General features: G+C 43.0%; 1 protein-coding gene across 6 annotated transcripts in view; it reads left to right on the top strand.

The window, feature by feature from the left end:
• Nucleotides 1–12322, top strand: part of EXTL3 (exostosin like glycosyltransferase 3) — a 131650-nt gene that overhangs the window by 77007 nt on the left and 42321 nt on the right. For 4 of the 6 annotated variants that reach the window (XM_060102617.1, XM_060102616.1, XM_060102619.1 and 1 more), the window contains 2 exons: nucleotides 6187–6280; nucleotides 8063–10691. In XM_060102617.1, the coding sequence (XP_059958600.1) occupies nucleotides 8559–10691 (2133 nt within the window). In that variant the 5' untranslated portion in view covers nucleotides 6187–6280; nucleotides 8063–8558. The remainder of the gene's footprint in view (nucleotides 1–6186; nucleotides 6281–8062; nucleotides 10692–12322) is intronic. The other 2 variants (XM_060102621.1, XM_060102620.1) reach the window with 1 other exon arrangement.

The raw sequence follows: 12322 nt of genomic DNA on the forward strand, positions 1-12322 counted from the left end.
TCCTGTGAGTCTGTTGGGCAAGTGAGATGGAGAAGGTTGGAGAAAGAGCACAACTTGAGCCAGCTCGTTCTTTGTGTAGGGTTGAGCTTGAAAGATTCACTGAACGTACGTGGAATACTTGAAGTAGGGCATGTAGGTAGAGCCATCCTTGATTATAGAGGATCGTGGAAGTTCAGCAGAAGAGTGATTATGGGCAGCAGACTAATGTAAAAAAAAAAAAGAAAAGAAAAAACATTTAGAGATGGAAAAATTGGCAAAACACATGAACTGATAGTGCATGAAAAGAGAAGTACAGATACTCAATGAGCAAAAATTGTTCGACCTCCAATAATAAGGGGTAAATTAAAACAATAGAATGACATTTTATCAAACTGTCTTTTTTTAAAAAAAGGCATTCGGTTGGATTAATTAGGTTAATTAATGCTTAACTGCAGCAGCAGACTCTGAAATCGTAGTGGCCTAACATAAGAGAAGTTTATTTCTCACTCTTCACAATTCAGTTGACGCTCTTCCGTGGCTCCTCTCCAGTGGTGACTCGAGTCTGGGTTGCTTTTATCTTGCCACTTCATAGTTTTAGAGTTTTTTGCTTTCAGTCTCTCGAGTGGTGGGGGGAAGAAGAATCCATGGCTATTCTTAACTGCCTTGTACTGGAAAGGATACCTTACTTCTACTCACATTCCCTTTGGCAAGAACTAGTCTTAACGGCTGCAGCCAAACTGTAAGGCAGAGTGGGAAATGTAGGAGAGCAAGTACATTCTCATGGAGTAATAACCATTTCTGTCACACCATTATTGGCGAACGGATGCCCTCTGTATTGTTGGTGGGAGGATAAGTGGTCATCTTTCTCGTAGACAGTAATTTTTAAAATGGTAAGATATTCTTGCTCTGACCTATGTTGAAATTTTCTTTCTAAGGAAATGACTGTGGATGTATGCAAAGATAGCTACAAAAATAGTTGTTATAGCTTTGATTATAGTGAAAAATTGGAAACAAATGTCTAACAAAAGGGGACTGGTTAAATAAATTATGGTCTTGCTGTATTCAGTTATTGATGATCATGTAGTATAGCGTCTAATGATGTGGGGCATTACACTGTTCTTGTTATAAGTGGAAGAAATCAGATTACAAAAAAGAACATATATCCCATTTTTGTAAGCATGTGTATTCATGCATAGACAAAAGACTGGAGGCGATCTCTGGTTTTGGCAAAATAGAAGACTAGATCAATATAAACCCCTCCTGCTACAAAATGCATATTTCACTCTCAAGAAAGATAAATCCTTATTAAAATAAAAAAGCAGGGTGGGGGCAGGGGAGGTTGGGGATTGAAAAAGCATCTGATGAGCAGTCTGAGGCTATAGCCCCTTAGGGTGTTTTCCAGTTTTAGTAACTTGCATTTTAGTTTCCACAAAGATAAGAGAAAGAACCTTGCGCCTGTGAGTGTTAAACTGAGGCACCAGATAAGAGTATGGATCTTCAAAGGGTTGAACATTCACTAAAGGAGTGGATAGAGTAGAAAAAAAATCTACCTGTGAGCACACCAGAGAGATGTCTCTCTTAGCAAGATCCAGAGCTGGTTGGGGAAGGGAATATTCACTGAGAACTCATGACCATGGATTTCCCTTCATATGAGTTTTGTGTTCAAATTTACAGTACTTGTGGGATCTGGGAGAATCTCCAGACTGAGAATTGACATAAAAAGTGGTGTAGGGCCTTCCCCGGTGGCGCAGTGGTTGAGAGTCTGCCTGCCGATGAGGCGACACGGGTTCGTGCCCCGATCCGGGAAGATCCCACATGCCGCGGAGCGGCTGGGCCCGTGAGCCATGGCCGCGGAGCTTGTACGTCCGGAGCCTGTGCTCCACAGCGGGAGAGGCCACAACAGTGAGAGGCCCGCGTACTGCAAAAAAAAAAAAAAAAAGTGATGTAAGGCTGATAGTATGACAGAGGTATCTGGAAGACAGAAATTGTTCTGGAGGGACGTGTCCTCAACCCAGACCACATAGATTTCCCAGAAATAAAGCACAACTAAAAATGAACTCAATACAGAATTATAAAGCATGGGAGGAAACAATCTACTATTCCTCTATGAGCAAGAATCAGCAGACAGAACAAACTAAACACCTGAAGAGAGGAATAGAAAACGTGAGAAAGAATAGGTGCTATCGTAAAAATCAGACACATTTTTAAAAAGGGTCAATAGAATTTCTGGAAATGTAAAATAGTCATTGAAATTAAAACTCAGTGGGTAGGATACACAACCGCTTTGACACAGAATAGAGAATTAATGAGTTAGATCAGGAGTTGGCACACAATGGCTTGTGGGGTACATCTTGGTTGTGGCTTATTTTTTACAGCCTGCATGGAAAGAATGGTTTTTACATTTTTGAAGGGTTGTTTTAAAAAAAGAGACAAATGAAAATATTCTACATAGACTGTATGTGGCTCCCAAAACCTAATATATTTACTCTCTGGCTCTTTACTGAAAACATTTCCTGAGCCCTCAGCTGGAGAGACCTGAGGAAATTTCCAGATGATAGCACAAAGGACAAAAGAGAATATATAGAAGAAAGGTTTAAAGACGTGGAGTGTGAAACGAGGAGGTCTGACGTATGTCTCGTCATCTAACAGGAGTTCAAAAAGGAGAGAATGAGTGACAGGCACTATACAGATAGATAACCAACAAACTAAACAAACTAAGACTAGACAAACAAAAAAAGCAAACCGATAATGACTGAGACTTTTCTGGTTTGATGAAAGACACACATCTTAAGAACCAGAAAGTTTGATGAGTGCTGAGCGTCCCCCACCCCCCAGATTACACATGTAGACACATGCAGAATTCTAAAGGTGAAAAGATCTTAACTATAGCCAGAATGAAAAGTCAGGTTATCCACAAGGCACAACAATTAGACCGACATCTCATATCTCAACAGCAATAATAGAATCCAGAGGATTCTTCAGTGTTGGTGGAAAAGAATTATTAACCTAGAATGGTATATCCAGCTAGATCATTATTCAGGATTTGGGGTGAAATAAAGTGTTTTCACAAGAAAACAGAGTTTACCACCAACAGACTCTCACTGGAGGCACTACTTCAGGAAAAAGGAAACAACCAGAGGGAAGGAATGAAATGCAAAAAGGAATGGAATTCTGAATAGGGAAATTGGTAAATATGTGGGTGAATCTAAACAAGCATGAATTGCATTAATGATAATAAGGGCTAACATTAAGAGTGTAAAAACAAGGTGGAGCTAAAATATCAGTTAATATTGACGTACAAGTCAAGAGAGGTCATCATAGGTAAAGATCTTTTATTAAAAAGAGGGATAAAATATTAGAGATAATGTTAAATTTTCAATTTAAGTCATAAATTGAATATATAACTGCCAGACTGGTAGAGGGTTTAAAAAAAAAAAACTGACAGAAAAGTATGCCATCTCTTGGGAAAGTGTTTACTTCAGTGTTTATAGTTCTTCTAAACAGTGTCCAGCACACAATAAACAATCATAAGGGGCTTCTCTGGTGGCGCAGTGGTTGAGAGTCCGCTTGCCGATGCAGGGGACGCGGGTTCGTGCCCCGGTCCGGGAAGATCCCACATGCCGCGGAGCGGCTGGGCCCGTGAGCCATGGCCGCTGAGCCTGCGCGTCCGGAGCCTTGCTCCACAACGGGAGAGGGCACAACAGTGAGAGGCCTGCGTACCACCAAAAAAAAAAAAAAAAAAAAAAAAAAAAAAAAATCATAAGATTACAAAGAAACGGGTAAATATGACCTACAATCAAGAGAAAAATAGAATAAAATCCACAGGTGCCCCAGATGTTGGAATTAGATAAGAAATTTAATTCTCATAAATATGCTAAAGGAAATGGAGGAAAAGATGGAAAAATTAATAGATGAAGAATTTCAATAGAGAAATGGAATCTCTAAAAAAGAACTTAATGGACATTCTTGAACTGAAAAATATAATTCCTGAAATTAAGAATTTATTGGATGGAATTAACCTTAAACTAGAAATAGCAGAAGAATGGTTTAGTGAACTCAAAGACAGGTCAGTTGAAATTATTCAAGCTAAAGCATTATTAGATGAAATAAAAAAGATTGATTTATAATAATGCGCAGGATAAACTGATGGGGAATGTGAGATTAGGAGTAATGGTTTGTTATGGTCCAGTACTAGGTTGAAGGCAGTTGTATAAAAGGAAGGGATAAATGCAAACATTATTGTAAATTATTATTATTATAAATATATTATTACCATAGTTATTATTATTACAAAAAAGAATGGATGCAGTTTGGCAGATCTAAAAATAACTCCAGGACTTGTAGCTAATAAATAGATTACTATATGCGAGATACTCTACAGGGTATTTTTTACTCACTGCTGTATCTCTGATTCTTATAACAATCCTGAACATGAGTGTTCTCTTTTACTTAAGAAAAAAATGCAGCTCAGAGTGGTTAAGTGACCATCTAATAGCTTACAAAGCTGGGGTTTGATCCAGGTCTGGCTAGCTCTGAGGTCTATACTCCTTGCTGTATATCACATTGTTTCTAGTTTGTAAGACTAGAAGAGTGTAATATCATGGGCAGAACTGAAAGTTATTGGAAAGAGGGAATATTTCAAATCATGTAATGGCCATAGTGTATCCTAGGGGAGGTATCCTTTAGGGAGCTGGAAATACTGGTCTACTAGTATTTTGGGGGTACTTTGGGGGTTGACGCCATTTCAGCGAATGGATTCAGTACCAGATTATGTCAAAAGCCTTGGGGAGCACTTTCTATATGAGGTAGGAGGACGACTGGATGCCAGCAAAGCAGAAAGGGACAATACATACATGAAAAGGTATTATGAAGGAAATCAGTAGATCAGTGCCAGAAAGTGTCAGGGGGTAAGAAAGGCTACCTTAAACAGGAATATCAAGAAATTAAGATCTGAAGGATGAGAAGGAGTCAACCAGAGAAGAGCCTGGGGAAGAGCATTCGAGACTAAAAGATCAGCAAGTATAAAGCTTCTGAAGCAGTTAAGAGCTTCGCTGGTTGAAGAATTGCCAGGAGGCCAGTGTAGCTAAAGCTGAACGAGCAAGTGTGGCAGTGACGTCATATGCAATTAGCTTGGTGGTCGGGGAGCTAGTTATGAAGTGCCTGGCAGTGTAGCGGGAAAGCACTGAAAATTTTTAAGGAAAGGAGATCCCTGGTCTAACTCATGTTTTAAGAAGATGATTCTGATTGCTGTGCGTAGAATGCATCGTAGGGGGCAGGCTGACAAGTTGGGCGTTCAGCGCTGTGGCAGATGACAGAATGAATGAGATTGCTCCTTATCAGCGTTTCAGGTGACATTTATTTCTAGATCCTAATACCTTCGTTGTCATTTTCCAGAGAATGACAGAAGAGGTTCTAAGCGTTTTCTTTTTCTCTTGTGCTTGCAGTAACTTAATTAGCTGTTTAGGAAAGAAAGTTCATGCTTTTGGTCACTGATGACAGTAAATTCAGTAATTTCAGTAAAAGAGACGGAACTTGAGGGGGATAAATTTTTTTGAGTCATTGTTGAATTACTGGTTTCCATTAGAACGTTTGTTTCTGTTCCCAGTTCTGTTCACTGTAGGTTGGTAGCACTATATTAGATTAACTAGCGTCAGTCTCCAAATAACTTTTAAAAAACAGTTTGTTTAGACTCTGTATAATTTATTTTTGAGTTTTTAATATGAGAAATGTTAAACATATATAAAAGCAGACATGCATGTATCCCCATAATTCAGTGTCAACAGCAATTCGCTCATGGCTAATCTTGTTTCACTGATATCCCAGAATACTCCTCACCACCCCCATCCTGTTTATTTTTAAGCAAATTCCAGGGAAATCCTCTATAAATATCTCAGTATATACTTCTAAAAGGTAAGGATTTTTCTACGTTTTAGCATTTTGGTTTATTCCCTCTTAGAGCTCATAAATAAGTAACCATATAGCTGGGTGGTTTGCCTTTGAGAATGCCGATTTATGCTTGTCCCAGTGTATTTATTAATAGGACCCCTTTTCACTTAAAACAGTGCCTCCATTTGAGCAATAAATTCTATGCTCACCTTATATACATAAGAGAAACCTTTTCATAGTAGGCAGTAAATAAATCCTTTAATAGCACCTTCAGTATTGAGTATTTTTCTAATAGCATGTCACTTCTCTGTTTTCTATCAGGAGAGCAAGCCCCGGAGTTCACTATTTCCAGAAATTGTATACTGAAGTGTAATGCTACATGAGTCAGAGAAAGGAAAGGACCCTGAGCCATATGGTAAGAAGGGAGTGAATCAGCTGAGTTGCCTGGATTATGCCTTCTATTTTTCCTCCACTCCATTCTTTTTTTTGCGGTACGCGGGCCTCTCACTGTTGTGGCCTCTCCCGTTGCGGAGCACAGGCTCCCGATGCGCAGGCTCAGCGGCCATGGCTCACGGGCCCGGCTGCTCCGCGGCATGTGGGATCTTCCCGGACTGGGGCACGAACCCGTGTCCCCTGCATCGGCAGGCAGACTCTCAACCACTGCGCCACCAGGGAAGCCCTCCATCCTATCTTTGTTACGATTTGATCGTAAGTGCAGAGAACGTTTTTTTGAAACCAAAAAGAGAGATTTTAACATTTGAATTAAAAGGATAATGCTTTAGAAACTTTGACCTACATTCTTGGGGATATTTGGTCAGCTGTTAATTATCAAGTTTAGATCAAATTTATGCTTTTCCATGATTGATTATTTTTTGGTTTTTGTTGTCCTTATCTCGTGGTTTCCTTATTCAAAGCTTTTAGTAACATTGTCATCACTTTTTATTTAAAGGGAGAGAAGATGCTATCAAACATTTAATAGTTATATATCCTTAACAAAGGTAGAAGCTAGAGAGAGTGACTGAGCATCCAAAAAGTACTACTTACTTCACACTGCCTTGTGGTAGTATCCTTGCTATTTGTTTATGTCTTTTTAGGCTAAAGGAAGTTCCATGAGGTCGAGGATTACTTTACATCCTAGATTTGCCCACAGTTATACTTAGCATGTCTTAGACATGGAAGGAGTATGGTAAATACTTTTTTGGGGGAATGAATGAAGGAAATTGGGGGTATTCTTTGGCACAGAACGTTATGAATTCACTTCTAGATGTATTGAATTTAAGGTGAAAGCAAGTGAAAAGCTTTTGTCACCTGTGATAGCAAAGTTTGGTACGAGAATAGGACTGGGAATGCTGGTTCAAGGTTTTTTAGCCTGAAGTACCCTCACATCCTCTGTCCTTTATTTTCATAGCAACACAATATATGTTGTTATCTCCGTACACTTATCTCCATTTTGGGAGATTAGAAACCTGGGGCGTAAGGTCTGACAGCAAATCTCTTCCAAGGATAAGAAATAATGCCCCTCATTTCTAAGTATAGTGTTCTTTCTGAAAGACCAAGTTACTATTTATATTTTAAGGAGGAGCACATGATGGGTGCTAACTAGATAAATGAGAAGCAAACTGGAAAATACATTTTATCTCTGAATTGCTGCACCCATTGCTGGGTAAAGATCAAGAGAGTTCTCGTCAGCTTTTTTCAACTCTGAATATAACAAATGGAGCTTCTCACAGAGGTGTTTTTTTGTTTGTTTGTTTGTTTTCCAATAGTTCAAAAGGCAACTTTCATGTCAGGAATGAACATAGATAGGAGGGTGCTTCTCTTTGTCTAATGATGATGCCTAAGTCTAGACTAACAAATTGTTGTGAACATTTTTGCCCTCTGTTGAATGTAGCTGGTAATCATTTTATACGGCTCTAATGCCACTCTATAGCCAATTAAATAGGAAGAAGGTGTGTGTGTGTAAACACTGAAACTGATTTTGGACACTTACCTTATGCATCTCTTACTAACCACAAGTAAAATATCCATACCAAACAAAACCTACATTGGACTTAAAATGTTATGTGAGACACACACCAGTGATCAACCATTGTTCCATCTTATAAGATTTAAGCATTTTCCAGAAAGTTAACGGGGGGAGAGCAGGCTTGTTGAACATAATGTCTTCAAGACTGACGTGCTTCTCTTTCCTTTGCAGGCCTGATTGTTGGCAATGACACTGTTGAGAGGCTGGCATTTATTTCTGTTCTAACCAGCTACTTTATAACTTTGAATAGTAACTATGCATATATGTTGGTCAGCAAAACCAAGGAACGAGAGCTATGGCAGTTGACAAAGTCAAGCTGATTCCTGGGTATCTTTCCTGGGTTCCACCATCAGGGGCCTCTTCCCTTCCATCTCATCAACAATGTGGTACCTTTTACTATTTGATAAAGATTAAGGACCTGTTCTTTGGTCAACAATCAGAACTTAAAATCTGCTGGAGTAGGGTCAGAGACCATTTCAGTCACAGCTGAGGAAAATGAAATTTCCGTTCTATTTGGTGCCTTGTCCAGGGAGCGCACTAACTCTTTCGGAAACACGGGGGTGAGAGGAGGTTGCGTCTCGTCTGACAGCGACTCGTGGTTATGGCGAGTGACCCAACGTGACCCGCAGGGGCAGGAGCCACAGAGGAACTCACGACGGGCTACACCATGTTGCGGAATGGGGGCGTGGGCAACGGAGGTCAGACCTGCGTGCTGCGGTGGTCCAACCGCATCCGGCTCACGTGGCTCAGCTTCACGCTGTTCATCATCCTGGTGTTCTTCCCCCTAATCGCCCACTATTATCTCACCACCCTGGACGAAGCGGATGAGGCCGGCAAGCGGATCTTTGGCCCACGGGCTGGTAACGAGCTCTGCGAGGTGAAGCACGTGCTGGATCTCTGCCGCATTCGAGAGTCCGTAAGTGAAGAGCTGTTGCAGCTGGAAGCCAAGCGGCAAGAGCTGAACAGTGAAATCGCCAAGCTGAACCTGAAGATCGAGGCCTGTAAGAAGAGCATTGAGAATGCCAAGCAGGACCTGCTTCAGCTCAAGAACGTCATCAGCCAGACCGAGCACTCTTACAAAGAGCTGATGGCCCAAAACCAGCCCAAACTCTCTCTGCCCATCCGACTCCTCCCAGAGAAGGACGATATCGGCCTCCCTCCCCCAAAGGCCCTGCGGAGCTGCCGGCTGCACAACTGTTTTGATTATTCTCGTTGCCCTCTCACCTCTGGTTTCCCGGTCTATGTTTATGACAGTGACCAGTTTGCCTTTGGCAGCTACCTGGATCCCTTGGTCAAGCAGGCTTTTCAGGCCACAGCACGAGCCAACGTTTATGTTACGGAAAATGCAGATATTGCCTGCCTTTATGTGATCCTAGTGGGGGAAATGCAGGAGCCGGGAGTGCTGCGGCCTGCTGACCTGGAGAAGCAGCTGTACTCCCTACCACACTGGCGGACAGACGGACACAACCACGTCATCATCAATCTGTCTCGGAAGTCGGACACCCAGAATTTACTGTACAATGTCAGTACGGGCCGGGCCATGGTGGCCCAGTCCACCTTCTATGCTGCCCAGTACCGGCCCGGCTTTGACTTGGTGGTGTCGCCGCTAGTCCACGCCATGTCAGAGCCCAACTTCATGGACATCCCACCACAGGTGCCGGTGAAGCGGAAATATCTCTTCACCTTCCAGGGTGAGAAGATCGAGTCGCTGAGATCCAGCCTTCAGGAGGCCCGCTCCTTTGAGGAGGAGATGGAGGGTGACCCTCCAGCCGACTACGATGATCGTATCATCGCCACCCTCAAGGCAGTGCAGGACAGCAAACTAGATCAGGTCCTGGTAGAATTCACCTGCAAAAACCAGCCTAAACCCAGTCTGCCTACTGAGTGGGCGCTGTGTGGGGAGCGGGAAGACCGCTTAGAGTTACTGAAGCTCTCCACCTTTGCCCTCATTATCACTCCCGGGGACCCTCGCTTGGTTATTTCCTCTGGCTGTGCCACACGGCTCTTCGAAGCCCTGGAGGTCGGTGCTGTCCCGGTTGTGCTGGGGGAGCACGTGCAGCTTCCTTACCAGGACGTGCTGCAGTGGAGCGAGGCCGCCCTGCTGGTGCCCAAGCCGCGCGTGACCGAGGTCCACTTCCTACTACGGAGCCTCTCGGACAGTGACCTCCTGGCCATGAGGCGGCAAGGCCGCTTCCTCTGGGAGACTTACTTCTCCACCTCGGACAGTATTTTCAGTACCGTGCTGGCTGTGATTAGGACTCGCATCCAGATCCCAGCCGCTCCCATCCGGGAAGAGGCGGCGGCCGAGATCCCCCATCGCTCAGGCAAGGCAGCCGGCACCGACCCCAACATGGCCGACAACGGGGACTTGGACCTGGGGCCCGTGGAGACGGAGCCGCCCTACGCCTCCCCCAAGTACCTCCGCAACTTCACCTTGACCGTCACGGACTTCTATCGCAGCTGGAACTCTGCGCCAGGACCTTTCCATCTTTTCCCCCACACACCGTTTGACCCTGTGCTGCCCTCAGAGGCCAAATTCTTGGGCTCCGGGACTGGCTTTCGGCCTATTGGTGGCGGGGCCGGGGGCTCCGGCAAGGAGTTCCAGGCCTCGCTGGGCGGCAACGTGCCGCGGGAGCAGTTCACGGTCGTGATGCTGACCTACGAGCGGGAGGAGGTGCTCATGAACTCGCTCGAGAGGCTGAACGGCCTCCCTTACCTGAACAAGGTCGTGGTGGTGTGGAATTCTCCCAGGCTGCCCTCAGAGGACCTCCTGTGGCCTGACATTGGCGTCCCCATCATGGTAATAGAAGCATGAGCCTTTCGTTTTACTGCATGAGAGAGGAATTCATTCTTAATCTCTTTTCCATAAACGTGCTTTTTTTTTAAAAAAAAAAAAAACCTATACAGATTCTTTCCCCATGAAATTTTCTCCTTGCTTCTATTTCATTCCTTTCAGGCCTTGCCAGTTCCCTCTCTGCTACTTACTTCAGAAATCTTCGAAGACGCTCCAGTACCGAAACTGGCCCCGTGAAGGTTTACAAAACCCTGTCATTGACCTCGTGGACTTATTCTGTGTCATCACAAAGATGTTGATAATGAGAATGATGATGAAAAGCTAACATTTAAGAAGCACTCATAGTCTAGGCACTATAATTTAGCATTTGTGGAACTTATGTAATGAACTAGTATGGTTTCTTCATTTTAAGTCTGTGGAAACTGCGGCTTAGAGAGGTTAATTATTTTGCCCAAGGTCATGATTAGCAATCATGGAAGAGCTGAGTCTTAGTGTGTCTGATTCCAGAAGCTCTGGTTTTAATCACCTCCCAAAGGATTTAGGATGTTTCATTTCACAGGATCGGATACAAGTCCTCTGGGAGACTGGCATTGGGGTTTGATATTTTTGGAGCTGGAGGTCCTGAACCTTTTCTGTAGTCGCTTGCAGGTTCTTTCTCATTCTTTACTCCATCTGTTATGGTTAGGATGCTGTATTTTACAGGAAAAATAACAGCCAAATATGCAGGGTAGAGCTTTAGTTCTGAGTACTTTGTTTATCCACCTTCTGATGTAAACTTGTCAGTCTAGAGGGAGATGACCCATTTCTCTTAAATGTGAGGCCCTAGAGCAAATCTTAAGCCACCTGGCAACTACTTACCCTGCAGCTTAGGTACTTTCCAGAAAAAGGTAGCACAGAAGGGCAAAGGTCTGATGGGCCATCTTGCTAGAAGCTTGCTTAAGAAAATTAGTGTAATATTTAGGAAGAATTTGCCTAGAAGAGGAATGTTCAGGCTACACCAGTTTTTAAAAAATTTATTTCATTAAGGAACTAATTCATGTGAAATATTTTCTAAGCAGCATCATGGTATAATGGAAAAGTATGCATTTTGGAGTGATATAGACCTGGGATTAAGTAGTCATTTTGTCATCTTTGGTAAGTTAATTAACTCCTTTGACTTCAGGATTAAAGAGGAATCTAAGATAGTACAAGTAAGGGATCTAGAAAGGTGCCCCAAAATTATTTGATTCCTACTTATTCCTTCCTGTCAAAGGAGATGGAGGGCAGCATGGGTGTTCTGTTTCTGTTAAGGACTCACTTCACTGATGAAGCCTTCTTGTATCTGCTGTATAATTTCCCTTGTGTCAGAACTGTTACCACTTTCTCTTCTCTTGTACAAATCTTTGTTTTAAATTTTCTTTCTTAGGAATCCTGCTACTCTCTTACTACTGCTGCTAATCTTTTCTTGTATTTTACTTAATTGAATTTATAATCTGAGGCTATTCAAAGACTGTAGGGTTCTACAAACTTTTTTTTTTTTTTTGCGGTATGCGGGCCTCTCACTGCTGTGGCCTCTCCCGTTGCGGAGCACAGGCTCCGGACGCGCAGGCTCAGCAGCCATGGCTCACGGGCCCAGCCGCTCCATGGCACGTGGGATC

Source organism: Mesoplodon densirostris, chromosome 6 (assembly GCF_025265405.1).
Source record: "Mesoplodon densirostris isolate mMesDen1 chromosome 6, mMesDen1 primary haplotype, whole genome shotgun sequence".
Classification (NCBI taxonomy): Eukaryota; Metazoa; Chordata; class Mammalia; order Artiodactyla; family Ziphiidae; genus Mesoplodon; species Mesoplodon densirostris.